General features: G+C 44.9%; 1 protein-coding gene across 4 annotated transcripts in view; it reads left to right on the top strand.

Moving 5' to 3' along the window:
* Window positions 1-21,424, top strand: part of FLAD1 (flavin adenine dinucleotide synthetase 1) — a 444,813-nt gene that overhangs the window by 82,623 nt on the left and 340,766 nt on the right. For all 4 annotated transcript variants that reach the window (XM_069650211.1, XM_069650196.1, XM_069650209.1 and 1 more), the window contains exon 3: window positions 2,608-3,367. In XM_069650211.1, coding sequence (XP_069506312.1) covers window positions 2,608-3,367 — 760 coding nt within the window. The remainder of the gene's footprint in view (window positions 1-2,607; window positions 3,368-21,424) is intronic.

The following is a 21,424-nucleotide window of genomic DNA, read 5'->3' as shown; positions in this document are numbered from 1 at the left end:
GCTTTCGGCCAGAAGGTCAGCAGCAAAGTCCTTGTACTGCTGCTGTTGGAACAAATTCTGCAGCTTGTGCAGGGGAAATAATGTGGACCCTTTTACTTGCAGCACACCTATGGTTAGCACAATTAAAGGGTATCTGGCAGCGCCATTTATTTGTAAGTGCTCCTATGAAGAAGTATTGACAAATGTCTTTCCTCCGGTCCCCTTTCAAGACCCGGGTTTGGGATCTCAACCTGGTTCTAAAATTCCTAATGTGTGCTCCATTCGAGCCTATCCGCTCCTGTCATTTAAGGTTGACTTTAAAGACCATTCTTTTAGTGGCCTTTATATCAGCCCGTAGGGTGAGTGAACTTCAAGCCTTGTCCGGTAAGCCTCCTTAAACAGTCTTCTTTAAGGATAGAGTGGTCCTTACGGTCATACCCACATTTTTACCTAAATTTGTGGCTGACTTTCATCTAACTCAAAAGATCATTTTACCTTCTTTCTATCCCCCACCTCATCCTGTAAAGGAAAAGGAGAGGCTGCACAGGCTTGATCCAAAATGTGCTCTTAGTTTCTATATTTCCAGGATGTCTAAATTGAGACAAGATGATCAACTTTTTATTGGATATACAGGCAATAAGTTGGGTATGGCGGTTTAAAAAAAAACCTTATTTAGGTTGATCACCCTTGCAATCTCTGAATGCAACAGGTTCGCTGGAAAAGATCCCCCTGAGGGTCTCAAAGCACATTCGACCAGGGGCATGGCTACTTCCTCTGCCTTACAGAGGGGGTGTCCCAATTCAGGATATTTGTGTGGCAGCAACATGGACCTCAGTCCACACATTCACCAAGCACTATAGCCTGGACTCTTCCACAGGCTGGGAAGGTGTTTTTGGGAAGGCAGTGTTACACTCTGTACACACAGGCCAATAGGAACTCCCAATTTTAATTTGAAATTGAAAATTCTGACCCCCTCCTCCAGAAATACAAATACTGCTCTGGGAGTCTGTCATAAGCTGAGGAATATGTGGGAGGACACAACCCATTTGAATAACAAGTTACTTACCCGTGGTAACGATCTTTCGATTGTATGTTCCTCCCACGCATTCCTCATCGCCCCTCCCAGCCTACCCCGCAGTTGAATTTCCATGTTGTTACAGTTTACACTCCTTCAGGGTGAGTAGCTAATGGCCATAGGATAAACTAACTCATGTAAAAATAACCTAAGCGCGCTATATACCATAGATAACTTTGACACCGAGACGGAGGCCCTCGATGGACATCGAGTCGACAGGCATCAACGCGCAGCTCCCCCTGCTGGAAAAAACATTCTGAAGCAGCTAAAGCTGGATATGGAGATATCATAAGATGAGGAATATGTGGGAGAAACATCCAGTTGAAAGAATGTTAAGTAACTTGTTCTTCTGCCTATTCTATTTTCTGTCGCTCTTTTACTCTGTCTGCATCACTCAATCCTTGACTCAGGGGTTATTTGTTCAATCACTTTCACTTTTTTCTCACATTTTTCGTCCCCTTCGCTCTCCTTTTGTCTCCTATTCCCCCTTGTATCTTTTTCCTTCTGATTCTCACAAAAAACATCCTTATGTCCCTCACTCTCTCCGAGTAACATGTTCACATGACCTCATTGCCTTTCTCGTCCACACTCCTCCTCTCTCTCCTCTCTATTCCTCTATCCCCCACTTCCCCTTTCTCTCCCCTCATTTCCTTTTTCTCTCCCCACATTTCCTTTTTCTCTCCCCTCATTTCCTCTTTCTCCCCCCTCATTTCCTCTCCCCTATCCTTTCCTCTTTCTCCCCTCTAATGTCCGTGTTCTCCTCTCATTTCCTATCCCCATCACTCCCCATTATTCCCTCCCCCTCATTTCCTCTTTCTTCTCCCTCTTTTCCTCTTTCTTCCCCCTTCAATCACTATAGATTCCCTTTATAAAACTGTCTTTCCCGGTCTTTGTCTTTTGCTCCATCTCGTCTCACATGTTTGGATATTCCCCCCCAGACCCCCCTCAAACGTTCGCATTCGCCATCTCTATTCGTTTGCCACACCATGCTCTCTCTCTCGCTGTTTAGCTCTATTTGTCCCCATCCTTGTTTCGCTCTACGTATATTTCCTGCCATCTTGGTGTGCCTCTCTATTTGTGCCCTCTTTCTGCATATTTGCTTTGCCTGTCGCTCTGTCCATTTCCATTTTCTTTCCCCTACCCTCCCCTGTCTCTTCCACCCCCACCCCGTTTTTCTTCCTCCAATCCTGTCCCCCTCAGTGCGAGTCCCTCTTGTTGTCCGCAATGTCAGACGGCACAGTAAATAATGACAACATAGAGAGTTACAGAGGGCAGCGACCAGATGCACACTGGAGGCGGTGTAGTAAGGTGACACGTAGTCTGCTATATCTTATGCTGTATAATGGTTGTGGAGGAATCATGCTGCTGGAGTGTAGTCGCTTGGAGTACATCCTCTTTACTTTAGGCGGTAAGTTTCTTCTTCCCTTCCTCTCGGTGGTCTGAGCCCTGACTGGCAATCAATCGTACAATAAGTAATTTGATTCTATCTGTTTTTTGGAGTTCTTGTTTTAATGTGCACTATTTACATCACTATGTTGTATTTCTCTCTGCAGGGACACACCCAGGACACAAACTCGTTCTTCATGTGCCGAAAACTGCGCTCTTTGGGCGTGAAGGTGGAAAAGATTGCAGTAGTTCCTGATGATGTGGTCGCCATTGCATCAGAGGTGTCTGCCTTCTCCTCCCGCTTTACCTACGTGCTAAGCTCCGGTGGAATTGGCCCCACACACGATGATGTCACCTTTGAAGCCATGGCGAAGGCCTTTGGTGATGAGCTCTTCCTTCACCCAGAGCTGGTCGCACTGGTGCGCACCTTCTTTGGTGCTGATGGCGCAGACTGCCCCGAGATGAAACTTGCCCGCGTACCGCGCTCGTCGCAGCTCAATTATGGCACAGACCGACACACTGGCGCCAGCTTCAAGTACCCATTGGTCAGTGTGCGCAACGTCTATGTGTTCCCAGGCGTGCCACCCCTCATGGAGCGTGCCCTGGAAGGCCTTGAACACCTGTTCCTGAACGAGAAGAGACAGTTTCACTGCTGCGAGTTATATGTCAATGCAGACGAGATTACCATCACCCCTGTGCTGACCCGAGCAAATGCCGCATTTAAGAAGCGTGTCAACATTGGATCTTATCCAGACTGGGCGAACAACTACTATCGAGTGAAGCTGGTGCTTGACTCGGATTACAAGGAGCACCTGGAACAGGCACGCACTTTCCTGATGGAACAACTTACGGCTGGGATTGTGGTGTCCTACATTAAAGATCCTGTCAGCCAGGCCACTGCAGAAGTGTACCAGCTGGCCAAATCAGGTACTCTTGTGACCTTCTTTGGAAAATGGTGGGAGGGGTTTACAAAGTGCACCTGTGCTTTCCCGTTTACAGTGGGATAGCAATGGGCCTTATTAGGCATATGTGCAAGCTTCATGGGCACATGGAGGGGAAGAGTACACAAAGTTTAGCCTTCAAAGACAGATAGGGAGCAATTGTTTCCTTCTATAGCATTCAGGTACACCTGTAGCATGGTAACACTAGGTGTAGGAGTGAAAGATTAAATGAAAAGGTGAATGTATTACTGGCATATGTTGCAAAATCTAGTACACTATTGTTGTGTCGGATAAGGTTTCAGAAAGATACAATTTATTGACTACTATGTGATAACAATTGGTTTTTAGGTGTTTGTGGTAGCAACAGATGTTATTGGATATTCCCTCCTTTGCATAATGCAGTGATGAAGTGTAGATGAGCCGGTGTGCAAATAGGCTAGCATTTCGAGGACCGGGGGGCGGGGGGGCCGGCATAGGGGCAAACCCTTCAAATGTTGGGAGATGGGTTTACTTCAGAGACTGTGGTGGAGGGGTGAACCGACTAGTCTGGGTGCATTTAACTTCTTTAAACATTTTAATGAGATTATTCTAGTACAGCTTCAGTATTTATTTCTATTAATTTATATATTTATAAAGCCCCGAAGCCCAAAAGCAGCAGGGAGCTACATATAAACATGGAACTAGCAAAGGACAGACATATATTTTCAGGAGGGTTGGTGGTCAGATACATAGTTAGTCAAATAAAACTGTTTTTAAGAACTCGGGTGTTACAAGCAGTTAACTCTCTCCTTCATGTTTGAAACCACACACTTAAGGACTGCTGCGAGAATGAGCCCTGTCCCCCCTACACTTCCAATCACTCTCCTGGCATGCAAGTACTAACTCCACATCACGATTTCAATTTCCTAAAAATGTATGCATACAAATACAGGTGCTAGCAATGGAACCCTTTACAGTACTAATTACCGGGCTGTTGTTAACTGTGCAGCCGCAGGCACCGTTTATCGTCTGTGTCCTCTCCTGTCACGTCTCTGTTTGTCAGCCAGGTCAAGTTAACACAACCCCAAATTTCTGGGGCGGGGGCGGAAACTAAAGCCCGATCTGCCCAATGGCCGTTGCGGCATTGTAGATGAGACTGATACATGTTTGAAGTTGTTTCCTGTGTGGCCTGGCGAAAGGCACTTTTGTTGTGGGGGGTGGGGGGGGGGTGAGGGTTAGGGATGTCCCCCGTTAAAAAGGAGCAAAGAATGAAAGGGGGCGGGGGGGGGCAATGTTCGATGTGCACACTAAAAGTCTACCGAAGAAAAAAACACATATGGACAGTCACAGACATGAACACATCAATTAACTGCATGTGATGCCAAACGTTTGTGTATTGACTGCTTCTTTCATCGCCTTATGCATGCTGCGGAAATACACAAATTAAGTCCTTTAATACAACATGCATGTTTGTGAAATCTTACTATCTGTGCACTTGCGCCTGTGGAATTTTTGCTCCATCGTTGTTAAAGGGCATCCTGTAATAAGGCTTGCATTCAGCCAGCCCGGTTTTTTCCCAACTGCATTTTGGGTACACAGACTTTAAGTTTTGCATTTCCTCACTGTAGATATGGGCCTAGAAGTTCCAATATACAGTGTGATGTAAACTTAAAAAAGAGCCTGAAGGTGACACTCGTGATGCTATTTTAAAAACGACATACCATCCTTTGGGTAGGGTTTATTATTCTTTCTTAAAAACTCAGAAAGTGCTAAAAAATAATTACAAATAGCAATAGTTTTCAAATACACATGTTTGAGTGCATTCATTCTTTTGAGAAACTGTTGGAAGGACTTGTGCTTGTTTTATTTTTTATAAATAGCGATCCCTGAGGTTGGTGGGGGGGGGAGTCATAGAACAGCTTGGTCTGACAGCCTCACAAAGGGTCATATATCTGCATGTTTGACAGGAAGAGCATACCTCAAATGCGGATTCAGAGTAATAGAGTACTTGAAGTTGTTGCTGGGCTTCTGTTCGTTACCTAGGCTCCCTTCCTACTACCCCTCATTTTCCAGGCAGTCACCTTTTTAGTTTTAACAACAAATTTATGTTGTTTGTAAAATATGATCTATGTTACTGGGCACCCCACATTTGTGCTGGAAGGAATGCAACCCTAATGGCGGGTGCGTGTGTTCTGAATGAAAATTAAGCGGAACACGTCTAATCCAATGGTTAATCCAATGGTTTTCACACACGTAGGAGGGAGAACCCCTACCACACCACAATGCACGACACTGGCAGTGATATGTGCCACATGTGGCCAACACTGAGTGGGTACGATAAAATATCACGACTAACCAACCCTCTGCTTACAGTTCTTTAAACTCTAAACAAAACACAACCATACAGCACAACAAACCGCACAACTTCACTACAGAGCAACAAACCACACATAGCCTCGCACAACAGCACATGACAACTACCGACTGAAAATTCACACCTACGCTCAGCAAACAGTGTAAACTGAACTGAAGCTGTCAACAGCCCTTCATAGCTCACTTGCGCTGTTTTCCCACTTAGTGATACTAACCTACCACTCAGGTGGTGATATTGCACATTAGCACCCGGCACGCGCGGCGCAACGGGAATACTGCGTGGTGATTGGCTCATTTGCGAGCCATACCACACGGTATTCCCTTTTACGCCGTGCGTGCTGGCTACTCTGTTCCCGGCGAGGGGCGTGGCAGCCCCTCAGCCAATGAGGAGGCTTGAAACGGGGCAATCCCGGCTCTGAGCCTCCCCATGGCTGGAGGCTTCCTTCGTCCCTCGCCGGGGACTCGGGTAAGAATTGTATTTTTTTCCCCTCCCTCCTCCCATCTCCCATCCCACCCAACTTACCTTCTATCCTGCGATCTCCGGCGGAGGATGATGGAAACCTCCAGCCGTGTGGAGACTCGGAGTGCGGCCATCCCCGCTCCAAGCCTCCACACGGCTGGAGGCTTCCATCGTCCCCCGCCGGAGACCGCTGTGGTACTTCTTTTTTTTTTTTCCTTCACCGTCCCCCTCCCTTCCGCCCTCCCAACCCCACTTACCTTCTTTTTTCTTCTGGTCTTGGGAACGAACGCGCTGGGAACACTTTTGTTCCCAGCGCGTCCACTCCAGATGGATGCCATGGAAAGGGAAAACGGACTACGTGTTCCCTTTCCCGGCGGGCATTTTTTTTTTTCTGTTTCGAAACAAGCAAAACAGAAAAAAAATGCCATTAGCACCCCGGTCTAACGGGCCGGGGTGCTAATGGCAATGAGACCCTCGGCGGCGGGCCAATACCGCCCACGGTAATGCCCCCGGGGCCGTAGTTACAGGCCCGAGCTTAGCTCGGGCCTGTAACTAAAGCCCCGGGGGCATTACCTGGAGCGGTATTGGCCCGCTGCCTCGGGTCTTATTGCCACAGTATAATATCCTTTAACATAACGTAGAGACAGGGCTGTAGCCTATTGATCCTTGCTGCTCAATGAGGATATGCCAAAGAGAAGCCTGGGCTGCTTTAGGTTACCTCATTATTTGTCAATCTCTGTGGATGAATTTCAGATTGCACTGGTCACGTTCTTGTTTGTCTGGTAAATTCTGATTTGTTTCAGCAATTTACCAACGTGGCACAGTTTGTTCACAGGCAGTCAGTTGGATGTTTGGGCAGACATATCAATGTTACTGAGGTGGAGAGGGAACGGTATGATATATGTTTTGGAAATACATTGCCTATGCATACAGGAGTATATTGGATGGGCAGAAGTGATGGAAGAACAACTACAGATAACATCCATGGATGGAAAGTTGTGCTGGCTAATATACATTAGCCGGAGTCTCAGGAGGTGTTATGTGGAGTAGACGGGGAGCAACGGTGTGAGATCAGGGGATGCATGAGAGAATAGAATTAGGAACTCAATTCTAAAAAAGATGCCAATAAAGGGAGAATCTTTTCAATAAATTGAGTCATCGTTCCGAGGAGAGTAGGAGGGACATTTCTGTGCCCTTGTCACTTTTAGCAGACACATTTTTAATTTTAATTTTATACATACTGTGAATTGGGTTTATTTACACCTTACACAGAATTAAAACATTATATAAATAGACATACATTTACAAAGAACAAAACGATTCACAAACGCACTAAAATCATAACCTCAATTGTTATTACACCAGCAAGAATCAAACGGGCGCGAAACATGTCCTAGAGAAAAGAGGGCGCTATATACAATAAAATAATTACATATGTTGAAATTACATTCATTTAATCAAATACATTTTTGCTAAAAATCAAGTAGTTTATTTTATAAGAAATACTTGATTCCCCGCTAATTAAAGCAACTAATAACTTGTAGAGGATAAGAACACACTATCATGTACAAATTTGCTAAAGTGTAGGGTCCCAAATTATTGTATGCTGGACATGATTTAAATAAATGTTCTAAAGTCTCGATAACACCTAGATGTGTGCCTTAGGCTCCAATTTATTCCTTATCCCCAAAATCTGTTCTCTAGGTAGAAGGTTAAATCTAAACCTCATAAAACTGGAACGATACTTAGCATTTTCTGAAATAAAGGTGAATATTGGGTGCTGTCTGTTCCTGTTCTTCACGATGGGGACACTGAGATGGAATTTCGTCCTGTGGCATCTGCCTATGCCTCTGTTGCAGCGCGTCCATGCAGTTTGAATGGCACGCCCCATATTACTAATTTCTTTCCTCATAAATCTGATATGGTGGACACTATTTGCATTTCAGGTGTTCCTCACCATGTGAATGGTAATCTGGGTAAAGTAATTGTTATCATCAAGGCCACAACCCACGCAGTCCTAATTTCCAGGATATAGATTCTCTACAATCTAGGGCTAATTGATCTCTGCCAAAGGATATTGTTTGTCAACAACTTGATGTGCCAGGGACCAACCTGGAACAGCAGTGCTCTTCACCTGGCTCTAAAGTGGCCCCTCCCGTTCTTTTTGGAGATCATCATTCACGTGACGGATCATCTAAAGGTGACCATTTGAAATCCTATCTATCCAGCTTACGTGGGCCCGACTCATGACTTCATTCTGCCGAGATGGACGCACCTCTATTTTAGCCCTACATTTTGTATTACATTCATTCATACATCCGTATGATAACTGTGTGGATCATAACAACAATAAATGAATCTTGAATACTCTGAATTCCAAGATGTGTTTTTTGGAGGTCTTCATCCTGGCTAACAAGGCAAGGGTAGCACCACCATAAGACCTTCCCTGTGTATCTGACCTGACACTCTAAACAGACTGCAGCCCCTTCATGACTAGCCTAATGTGGTTAACATTATTGACACAAAGCCAGCAGGCGTCACACTGATCTAGAGGGCAATACAGAGGTTCCTGTGGACGTCTCTGGTTCTATTCTAGTTCTCGACTCAACAACTCATTGTTCTGAAACTATCAAAATTGGCAAAAAAGAAAGTCCAAAAACGTCAGAAATGTGGCTAGCACCAAGAATCAGGGCTCTCGAAAGTTCCTAAGAAACATGAAAAAGGCACTCCAGGTAAGTCCAAAAGAAGCTTAATTGCCTTACAATATGTACATCAAGATATTACTACTCTGTACTGTGAGGAACCAGAGGGCGTCTTCACTTCTTTTCCCCATGGATCCCCTTCTCAGGTGCCCAGGGAAAGGCCATCGCTTTTGGATTCTGACCCTGGGGCTGGATATGCGAGGGAGGATCACCTAGGTGGAGGGAACTTGGGGAGTGGGGAGAGGATGTCCTTAGGTGAGACACGGTATGCCCCTTTCTAAAATTAACCCTCTATCCCTCAAGCCTTTTATAGGATACTGTCAGCCCTTTCCTCTTTCTTCCCCCCAAAAAGTCCCACAGAAACATCACCCTAACACTCGGACGAGGAAGAGACCAACTAGGAGGACACACCCGCATTTAGATAACACTATAAATCATTCTTATATCACAGACACACATCAATCAAGTAACAAAACGAGGAAAAGGCGACACAGTTATGTACGCGTCAATTAATTCAAACCTCCCCAAACACTACTCTGGTACTGAGACGAGGTAGTGGGCTGTGGGGGATTTTAGTTGGAACAGTCAGGCATGTCCAGCTAATAGGTTCCACCATGGTCAGGCAATTTAATTCAATGACCCACACCTGCAGTCATTTAACAATTTCAATGTGTATAAAAATGCAGGAGGGAGAGGGAGAGAGGGAGAGAGGGAGAAAGAGAGAGAGGGAGAGAGGGAGAGAGACACACTGAGGTCAAAGCTGTCCTTGAGAGGGTCTAGAAATCCTGCTGCTCTCCTTGTCAGGTGTACGCAGCAGGAGCTGTGGGATGCCAAAACCTTACAGTGCCCTCTGTAGCTGCCGCAGGGGGAAGAGCAGAGCTATTCGCCGCAGGACTCCAGGAGAGCGAGTGAGGCCCGCTATGGCTATCGCACAGGGACTGAAAACAAGCATGTTTGCATGCCGAACAAGCTGAACGTTGTAATAATCACTTTTGAAAGCTGAAACAATTTTGAATACTGTACGAACTGAAAAACAGTGTAAGCACTTTTGAATGCCATACAGAACTAAAGCAAGTTATGAGCACTTGTGAATGAAGTGAAAGAAAGGTGTGGTGCAAATGGCAGATGCCACAGAATGAATTGTGTGAGACACAAGTGGTGGCAAAACCAAAAGAATACCATGAAGGGTATGAAATGAGAAACTAAGGTATTGGCCAAAGCAACATGAGTTCAAGAAACTTCAGGGTAAGAAGAAACCTGTATGCAGAAGAGCCAGAAGAATCAGAAAGTGTAACAAAGTGCATGGGGGCATCGGTTGCATGACCTGTAAGGGGTGTACTGTGTGGTCCGACAACTATGCCTAGATCGACGGGCCTCGGAAGAAGCAATGAAAGAAACGTAAAGAAGCTTGTGTTTTGCAATAACCGCTTATGTGATGTTGAAGTCAAGAAACAGACTTACCTATGTGAACCAGTGGAAAGTATTGTTGACAAAGGAGCTGGGAATTGTCCCAAGTAACTGTGCTGTTTTGAAAAGCTGGAAGATTTGAGCTTATGTTGTTTTGAAAAGCTGGAAGATTTGAACTCTTGGGGAAAGGAACCCCAGTACTTTGGGAACTGTTTTGAACTTGTTTATGGGGGAGCTGATTACAAGCTTTTGATGCTGACATCCCTACACATTGTATACAGTTAGTTGTGAGAGCAAGCATAGGTTTTGGTCACAGACAGACCTTTGATTTCGGACTTCTGACACAAACTATCCTTAGTTTTCTTTTTAGGTAGGGAAAATCCACCTTAGCATAGGGCAAGTTAGACATTACTCCATCCTGCCTTTTAAGCTAAATAAGGTTTTGAGATCCAATTTTGAATCTGCTGTCTGTGTCTACTTCATGACGTCTTCACAGTACCCCTAGCTGAGTGCCCATATGCTACCAATTAGAAAACGGCTTTGAATCTCAGCACTGCGCTCTGTGCTAAAGCACAAAATATCTCGATCAATAAACCTGCACCAACTATGTTTACAGATCGTCTAAGTCTTGAACTAATATTTTCTCAGGCATCCCTAGTTGTTATAAACAGTTCCAATGTCTTGGCCCTCCTGCACTGTATTTAGAGGCTCTGCTTGATCCATACTAGTGACACTGATTTAATTGACTTTAGCAATGGAAATCGGACTGACTTTATAGTTCATTTGCCTTCTAGGATTGTGACTGAAATGCTCTTAATAGAGAGATAGTCCCTTCTGTCTTTGGGCTAAGACTTGTTTGCCAACACTGCTTATATGTGGCAGCCACCATCGGGAAAGAGTCGCCAATTTGGGGGCTTAATTATTGCCATAGGGCATGATTTGGGTTTTACATGCACACACTGGAATGTCTCTCATTCCAGTCCTTTGGTAGTTGAATGCTCTGTAAATGATTCTGAGTCTTTTCTTTTTTTAAGCAGCATGCTCATTATAAATGTTAATTGGAATCAGGCCGATAGATACGTCTCCATATTGCCCATCTTGGCTGAAATTCAAACTACCTGGCTCACGAATCATAACTCAAACCACATTATTATAGTGGGTGAACTGCGATTGCCTGCACTACCTTCATGAGTATGTACCAAGTCGCTTGGTACTCAAGGATGGGTAGGAATTGGATATATTGTGACGATTCACTGGTTCTCGTCACTTCTCCCCAGAGGAGAGCCCTTCCCTTCGAGGCTAGGGAGGTGAGGGCGCTACCCAATAGTCCTCCTAGGGGTGGTAAAAAGCAGGTGGACCTCATAGGGAGAGACTACCCTTATGGGGATAAGAACTCCTGTCCCGCGAAAGACCTTCCTCAACCCTTGTCCCCAGAAGCCAGACGCATAGTGAATCATCCCTCCTCCCAACATGAAACCACTACTGTATGTTATTGTGAAGTCTCTATTATTGCATTTAGAAAGTCAGATAGGATTGAGACGAAGAACCAAAGAAACATACAGAACACCTGTAAGAAGGGGTTATGCAAGAACTGGGACGAGGTGGTAACTAGGAAGCATGAAGATAACCTAAGTGGCTTGCATAACCAATTTTGACATTCCACTGGGGTGGACTGAGTCGCATAAAGTAAAGACAGAGGAAGGACTAGAGATGTTCAGGAGCAGGAAGAGCGGTGAGGGAAGCTGGCGTCCGTCCTGTAGGGCCCAAGATAGTCATAGCCAGACTGCTCAAAGTGGCGAGATACAGTCAGTCTCTAAGGGAGAGGCAGAGAGAAACTATGCAAGTCAGAGGGAATCAGAAGTAGGAAGATTAAAGCAGTGGCGTTGCCTTTCTGCGGTGTACCGTGTGGTCAAACATGCTGAGACCGCCGCAGCAACAGCTCAGCGGAGCCGCACAGACCAGAGAGGATGACAGCAGGAAGATGCGCTGAACGTGTGCAGCAGTACCAGCGACCTGGGACCCTGGGATGAACCGGTAGCACTTCCCAGTGAATAATCTGGTAACGGGAGCTGCAGGAAAGCCGGGTGGAGTCCTGGGAGCCTAAAGAGTCAAGTATTCTTTGCGAGTGATCTTCCTCTTCATAATAGTGATACCCAAAGAACCAAGAGTCAAATATTCTTAGGGAGTAAACTCCCTCATCACAATAGTGATGCAGAGTCTCAAGAGTCAAGTATTCTCCAGAAGTGATCTCCCTTGTCACAGTAGTGATACCCAAAGAACCAAGAGTCAAATATTCTTCGGGAGTACACTTTCATCACAGTAGTGATCCACAGAGTCTCAACAGTCAAGTATTCTATGGAAGTGATCTCCATTATCCCCGCGGTGATACTGCAAGCTTCAAAAGTCAAGTATTCCGCGGGAGTGTTCTACCTCATCACAGTAGTGATACGAAGAACATCAAGAGTCAATTGTCCCTTGGGAGAGATCTCCCTCGTCACTGTAGTGATCCACAGAGTCTCAAGAGTCAAGTATTCCACGGGAGCAATCTCCCTTGTCCCAGTGGTGACTCGAGAAAACATACATCTCAAGAGTGTCTTGGGAGTGAACTCCCTCATTACAGTGGGAATCCGAGCATATGTGAAATATACCGGGAAGAACCAAGAACTGTCAGGGAGTAATAACCCAATTGTCAGGATATAAAAAGTCCTGCCAAAGCTCAAGCAGTAAGAAGAAGAGTTGATAAAGTCTTAGCTCTGTTGTTCACAAATCCTTGGGAAGAGTTAAAGAGACTTCTGAAGACTTGTCCAAAGAGGACTAAAACTGTATAAAGGGAAAGATAATGGCACACCGTATCGCAGATTAAACGATCTACTGAAAATATCAGGGAACTAATTGAAATCTGCTCTTGCACAAATGTATCCCCTCCTGGCCTGTGATGATTTTTTTAAGGAAGGTACATACTTTCTGAATAGAATGTGCAATTTAGGGGCAAGGTAAACCAAGGAAAGTGGTTAATGCATGGTTCTCTCAGGAACTTGCCTTAATTAGAGGCCAATTGAGATCTCAAGAAAAGAAATGGAGGAAGACGCAAACTGATCACAATCTAGAGTTGATCATGATCATCCCAAAACAATATAGGAAGTCTATTTTTGAGGCCAAATCAAAATTCCTCACAGACAGGATCGAGAGAGCCATTAATAGATTGCAAGAACTTTATAGTTTAGTTTAGTTCATTTATTTATAGAGCACACCTAGCCCTTAGGCAACTGGGCGCTTTGCTTACAGGTTGCAAAATACAGAAGTTATGAAAATACACAATATGCAAGATATATACAAGGAAAATACATACAAGAGATATACAATGTGCATACAATATATAGTGACAGGTCAGTAAGTGAAGCACCTTAGGAAGTGTACATCAGAAACACAGAGTTCAGGCAATGGGATGCCTGTCTTGTTCGTAGAGCCAGGCTTTGGTCTTATTCCTGAATGTGTAGTAAGACGGTTCTTCCCTAATGGGGAGGGCATTCCATTTTCTGGGCTCTAGGACCGGGAAGCTGGCTCCGCCTTCACGTTGTTGCCTTAATTTGGGTATAATGACAGTGTATCATGGAGGATCTAATGGATCTTGATGATGTATGGCGAGATATAGGGCCTCATTACGAACCAGGCGTTGGACCATGGTGCTAATAGCACCATGGTCGATGCCGGTAACTTACCGACTCTGCCATGGCGGAATGGGGAATTACCACCCCATTCCGAGGTTGGCGGGGCGATAATTCCCCATGCCGCCATGGCCCTTCCCCATTCCCATTTTAGGCCCATAGGGCTCAATGGGAATGGGGAAGGCGCTAATTACGGCACCGTAAATTACGGTGCCGTAATTGGCTCCTAGGTCCCTTTGCGGGTTGGTTTTTTAACACCTGCTAAAAGCAAGCGTTAAAGTGCAACCCGCAAAGGGACCTCGTAATCAGGCGTTAAGGGTTTAACGGCGCCGACACCTTTTACGGCGCCGTTAACCCCTTAACGCCTGGGTTGTAATGAGACCCATAGTGTTGGACAGGTAGATGGGTGCTTGGTTAGAAAGGCACTTGTGAGTAAGAGACAGGGTTTTGTGTGCTATTCTTTTGTTGATGTTGAGCCATTTTAGCGAGCGTCTTGTTTCCGAGATATGGTGATTTTGAGGAATATTTAGGGCTGCTTGAATGGCATTATTTTGCAGGACCTGCATTTTGTTGAGATGTGCCAAGGTAGAGTGCATTGCAGTAATCTAACTTAGAGAGTACTAGGGCTCTAGATAGAGTGATGCAGTTAGCTGGAGAGAGGTATGGTCGGCAGGCTGTGATGAGCCTACAGGTGTAGGCAGATGAGGAAGCTAAGGCATTAGTTTGTCTGGTTAGAGTTAATGCTGAATCTATGTAAATCCCTAATGTTTTCACCACCTTGATGATTTTAATTAAGTTGCCATCAATGTTGAAAGACGAGAATGAGGCATTCAGGTTGGCTGGCGAGCCCAGAAGGAGCAGCTCTGTCTTGTCGTCATTAAGACAGAGTCCATGCTTTTCCATCCAAGCTTGTTTTATGGTGTAAATGTTATTGAGAGTCTCACTGTCTGCAATGTAGTCGCCGGTAATAGGGATGAGTATCTGAGTGTCATCAGCGTAATTCGTGTAGATGACGCCCAGATAGTCAAGTTCATCGAAAAGGGGCTTAGTGAACCCATTCTAGAGAGTGGGGGACACACAAGAACCTTTAGGCAGCCCGTAAGTGACGTGGGTTGGTGAGGCAGACGCAGACGGAGCAAAGACCCTCATAGATCTATTGTTGAGGAAGGACTTAATCCAGGCATTGGCTTGGTTTGAGAAGTTTGCGGCTGCGGACAAGTGTTGGCATAAGATTTTATGGTCTGCCAAATCAAAGACTGCTGATAGGTCAAGTAAGAGGAGCAGAGCTTGTTTTTACCTTTGTCTTTCAGTGTCTGGATTTGGGTCTTAAGGTCGATGAGGGCGGTTTCAGTTCCATGTCTAGGTCTGAAGCCGGATTGTCTCAGACCTAGAAGGTTGTTGGTTTCCAAGTATTGTTGTATCTGCAGATAAGCAGCATGGTCAAGTATTTTCAGAAGAAATGAGACCGTCGTAATAGGTCTATAGTTGTCCGGGTTGTTTGGGGCGAGAGAGGTTTTTTTTAGCAGCTAGAGACCCCACGCATCTTTCAGGTTGTTAGGTACTGTGCTAGATTTGAATGAGGCTTTGACAACAGATGTAATGAATGGGGCTAGTTCCGTGGCAGCTTCCTTGATAAGGGGAGCTGGACATGCATCACCTTGACAGTTAGAGGGTTTGAGATTCTGGATCATTGTTTCAACGTCTTTGATAGATAGTAGGGAGTAGTTAAATTGGGGTTGCAAACTCTTAGTCAATGAATGTGAATTCGGAGTAGAGTCACTGTTCGAGATGAGGGATTTCTTCATTATTATTTTGTTTTGTAGCATGGAAAATTGTTTTTGTATATTAGTACACCATTGGGTGTCTTTATTGCATGTGTTAGGCAGCAGAGTAGGTGATTCTAGCTCCTTTAATATATTAAAGAGTTCCTTCGTGTTAGACTCTGCTTTAGAAATGCGGTCGTTAAAGTTCTTTCTTGGCTTGGATTATGGCTATTTTGTAGTTAAAGGAGGCTGCGGCAAAGTTAGCTTTGTTTGCTGCAGAGGGTGTATTTTTCCATAGTGATTCAGATGTTCTTTTGATTTTCCTAAGTGACTTGAGATGAGGATTGTACCAGGTATTGAGGTGGGAGTGTGGTTTGTATTTGCATCGTTTCAAAGGCGCTAGTGTATTGATTGCTTTGAGAATGGTGTGATTGTATAAGTCGACTAATACTGTCCGGTCTGAAGATGTTGTGGTAGGGTTAGTAATTGGCTCTAGTAGTGGGATGAGTTTGTCAAGGGTTAGATTATGTTTATTCCTAGTCATCGTGGCTGGTACTTGGAAAGTTTTTGGGGTGGCTGGACGGTTTCATTAATCTGGAACTGGATCAGATGATGGTCGGTCCAGGCGCACAGTGTGTTGGAGAGGGTCTCGATATTACAATTGAGGTCAGCAATCCAATCGAGGATTCTACCTTTATTGTGAGTGGGAGTCGAGATACGGTGGAGAAAGCCTAGGTCAGACAAAGTGTCCTTCAGTGCGCAGGCTTTTTGATCATTAGGGTTGTGTAGACCTAAGTTGAGATCCCCAAGGATGACAATTTGTGATTTATTCTTGGTATTAGATGATAATAGGTGTGATATGTCATTTTCAAATGAGGTGGTTGGACCTGGTGTGCGAAAAACGAGATGCAGAGTGATGGTGGCAGTGATGTGGAAAGTTTGACGGATAAGAGTTCAGCTGAAGTCATGGGAAGATTGGTAATTTTCCTCAAACCTAATGAGGTTTTATGTATAAATGCTAAGCCTCCTTCTTTAGAGATGCTGGCATCCCTGTTGTAGCGGATAATTGCGTAATTATCAGCAATGGCAAGGGCAAGTGAGGGGCCTGAGGCTGTGTGCAGCCAAGTTTATGTGATTGCAATAAAGTCAACGTCGTGTGAGATTATGATGTCTGCAATATCTAGAGCATGTGCCTGAAGTGATCTGCCATTAATGTGGGCAGCGTTTATGGGTCGTACGGTTTTGGGTGGGTTGTTGGGTAGTTCCTGGCTGGTTTCTGAGGCATGATGGGCTGCTGGGGTGATTGTCTTACTTTCTATGCGGGTACCTTGTACGTTTGATTTGTGGTGATGATGTGTAAATCTGGAACTAAGTCTATAGTTTCTATAGATAGTAGAGCAGGGCAGAGTAGACGATGCAGTTAATATGCTTACTTGGTGTGATGTAACATTGATGGTGACTGGGTCGACGGTGGAGTTGTAAGGTTGTTATGTTGTTGGGAGGCAGGGCTTTAGGAGGATGCAGAGCTTTGGGTAAGGTGTTACGGCCCAGTGGCCTTGTCTTCAAGGGCAAAGTGGGTGCATAAACAAGACAAGGTGGTAAGAAGCTGGATTGAGGTATCAAAGCTGATTGTGGTATGTTGGGTGATGATATTAGCCTGACGGTGGGTGCCATGTGGTCGATAATGGAATGCTTGTGTGTCGTGGGGTGGCAGGATTGGATTAATACTGGTATAGTTGCAGTGCAATAGAGCAGACAACTAAGTATACTTGTTAGGGTTAGGTGGAGGTCTTTCATGACTATGCTAGCAATTTGTGGCCGTGATTAAGAGCAATACAGTGGTAGTACAATACAGTTAAGTTGCTTTGAGTGGTTGCAGCGATCAAATAAAACAATAAACAGGGCAAGTCCTAAACTTAGACAATGATCCGGTACTGGCTAAAACAAGGCAAGTCCTAAACTTAACATTGTAGTGAATTGCGTCGGTAGGGCCGCATAGTAATGGAGAGTCATAGGAGGTACAATAATCGTCCGCCACATTGTGATACAGGTGCAACAATGGGTCTGTGCGCCATTGGGTGCAGTAACATCAAGTTAATACTAATCCGGTCGATTTCAATGGCAATGAAGCAAAATGGGCAATATAAACATGTGAAACGAGCAGTAGGCAAGGAAAAAGCTAAGGGGCCTAGTAGAATAATCAGGCGAGGCGCTGTACATTCAATTGCGTGTCCTTAAAAAATACATCTAGGCAGAAAATACACGGTAGGCAATGATTGAGCAAGATCATGAGGTGAGGCTTTGCCAGTCTGCATACTCACACCAACTGTGTCTGTAATCCATACGTGCTTCTTGCACTTTGCTAAATTTACTATGCAGTTTCTGTAACTTGCAGCTAGATGCCTCAGGGTTTTATGTACTGAAATAAATGCTTAAATAAATAAATGCAGCGAGTCGCTAGGAGCAGTGGGAGCCACGAAGATTCTGAGCAAGGGTAATTGTGGTAAAAGGGTGAGGTTGTAGTTGATGCAATCAATAGTTGGCACTACAGGACAGAATATTTCCGAAACAAGTGTCCGGATACATATGCAATGAGAGTAAGCCGAAGTCACTGGGAATGTGACGGAATAGCATGAACAAATCGACCGTGCGGTAATATATACCTAAATGTCGGAGCACGTGAATGCACATTAGCGGCTAGCCGGCTCCATTAGTATGGAAGCAGGTTGGGCACTCAGGTAAAGTATAGGCGGCGGGCTGCACAGTCTACTGTAGCAGTATAATCATGCATACAAATGATATTGAATCAGGCACAATTAAACAGGTAGTAATTGTAAAGCAGGGATAAGTTCAATGTGGAATCAGGATGCTTGTAGTAGAATTTTGCTGACTATAGATATGGCGCTGATCTTATAGGTGCCGGAAATCTCTGTCTTACCGCATTTTTCAGCATGTATGATGTTGCCGATAGTCGATGATCTGCATCTTAGTGGTAATTTGGATAGGTATGCCCAGAAGGTGCAAGTATATGGGACAATATATGCACCCCACAGCCACTCCCAGCTCCGACAAGCTTGGGACAGGAGCCTTTTTTCGAGAGCCGGCGCTCGCCTGCCGTCGAGACACGATTGGCTAGAAAAGATCAAAGGCAGCCAATTCGGACGATTCTAGACCCCACAGCACCTATTCACAGGGCAGAGGAGGCAGCACACAACGTAGCGGCCATGTTGTAGGGTGGAAGACCTTGTGGTTGTCATTGAAGGATTCTGATATTCAGGCCAAAAGGGTCAGATTCTTCGGAGATGCAGTGACAAATATGAATCTTGGTTTCTCATGAAGCGCTAATGCAAATAGGGCGATTTCCAAAGCGAATGCTGCACACACTACACATGCTTTTGGGCAGTTGGAGAATAGGCCCAAAGCTTACCAGCACATCTCTGCAAGGTGGGGGTGCTTAGTACTGGTCCTGCAGCACAGGGAGTGTAGCTAGAGCTCCTGCTCTGCTGATGGACTTCCAGGACTATGAGGCTCTGGGCAGGAGCTTTTTTTCGAGTGCCTTCTTGCGAGGGCCGGCGTTCGCCTGCCAGCGAGACACGATTGGCTTGACCCCACAGCACCTATTCACAGGGCAGAGAAGGCAGCACACAATGTAGCGGCCATGTTGTAGGGTGGAAGACCTCGTGGTTGTCAATGGAGGATTCTGATATTCAGGCCAAAAGGGTCGGCTCCTTCGGTGACGCAGTGGCAAATATGAATCTTGGTTTCTCATGTTATTCGATCATCTCTAATTTTATGGAACCTAAATGTGTCTCAACACCTTTGGAAGCCTCACAGACACAGGCAGACTCCTTCAAAAACTATTTCATGGAAAAAATAGAATCAATTAAAGAAAAGATTGTTGAGTTATCATCAACAGAAAGGGAGGAACAAATAAAAGATAGTGAGGCTACCGACCTTGTTGGTGCATCAAGTCTGAAACCTTTCTCCTTCTCAAAAGTTTCTGAAGAAACAGTTCACTCACTACTTTCCAATTTAAAACCCACTAATAATACCTTATTTGTGCTACCCACTGTGGTGGCAAAACGACTGGCATCGGACATTACTCCTTTTATCACAGACTTTGTCAATAAATGACTGGGATTGTACCGGCGAATCTGAAAAGGGCAGTCGTCACCCCCCTGCTGAAGAAAGCAAATTTTGATCCTACGAATTTGCATTATTACAGACCAGTGGCAGGCCTACCATGGCCTGGGAACATTTTGGAAAAAATAGTTACTGTTCAACTCCAAGAACACGTGGAAAAGGAGAATTTATTAGACCCCTTACAATCAGGTTTCCGACCAGGTTTCGGAACGGAGACCGCGTTGACAGTTTCGGATGACCTGCTGGAGTCAGCGGATCAAGGGGATCTATCCATGTTCGTTATGCTGGATTTGTCTGCCGCATTTGTTTGTTTGTTTTAATATTTATAGAGCGCGCCAGACCCGAGGGTATCAGGGCGCAAGAGGCATAAAGAAGATTGTTCAGCTTTGGTTACATTGCTGTGAAATCTCACGTCATACATTTTATATGATACATTTTGTACATCAATTGTAGGTGGGCAAGGTATACAGGGTGTCGGCATAAGACAGGCAAGTTACACTCTAGAGCAAAAACAACATGGAACAGTTATAAGCAGTAACAAATATAATATATACAGTATGTACAAATGGAGCGAGTGATGTGATCTAGGTGTATTGGAGTGTGAAGGCATTTGTGTGTCAAGAGGCTGTTTTGAGGAGGATTTTGTCTTTTGTGGAGAGCCAGTTATTAGATCTTCTTACGTCAGATATATGGGCTTTCTTGGGAATACTTAGGGCTGCTCTCAGGGCGTTATTTTGTAAAATCTGGATCTTGTTGCTGATGTATTTGTTGCTTCCTACATATAAGGCATTACAGTATTCCAGTTTGGATAAAACAAGGGCTCTTGCTAGGGTAATGCAATTTTGAGGTGAGAGGAAAGGCTTGGCTGCTCTGATTAGCTTACAGGTATAAGCGGTAGTTGAGGCCATGGAGTTAACTTGTTTTTTGAAGGTTAGTGTGGAATCTAGATAGAATCCGAGGGTTTTGACCTCCTTGGCTACTGTGATGTTGTTGTCTATTTTGAAGTTGGAGTAAATATGGCCTAGTTTGTTGAGGTTAGCGGGGGTGCCGAGAATGAGGAGTTCCATTTTGTCATCATTCAGGCATAGACCGTGAGATGCCATCCATGCCTGGATGATGAGGTACACTCTATTCACAAAGGCCAAATCCTTGTTGTAATCTCCCGTCAATGGGATGACGATCTGTGTATCATCGGCATAATTAGTGTAGGTGATACCCAGGCCATCTAGATCATCCAAAAGGGGCTTCGTGAAGATGTACAGTGGGCGAAACGCAGGAGCCGTGGGGCACGCCGCAGGTGATAGGTAAGGGGTCAGCGGCTGCTCGGGGTGAGAAAACAAGCATTGTTCTATTGTCAAGGAAGGATTGAATCCAACCTATGGCTTCTTGTGAGAAGTGAGCGGCGGAGGCTAGGTGGTTGCAGAGAATCTTATGGTCCACCAGGTCGAATGCCGCTGAGAGATTAAGTAGCAGTAATAGTGCTGATTTACCATTGTCTCTAAGGGCATCTATTTGTGCTTTAAGGTTGAAAAGCGCAGTTTACGTTCTATG

The sequence above is a fragment of the Ambystoma mexicanum genome, chromosome 1p (assembly GCF_040938575.1).
Source record: "Ambystoma mexicanum isolate Mex_15411 chromosome 1p, UKY_AmexF1_1, whole genome shotgun sequence".
Classification (NCBI taxonomy): domain Eukaryota; kingdom Metazoa; phylum Chordata; class Amphibia; order Caudata; family Ambystomatidae; genus Ambystoma; species Ambystoma mexicanum.
This window is presented reverse-complemented; position numbering and strand designations above follow the sequence as displayed.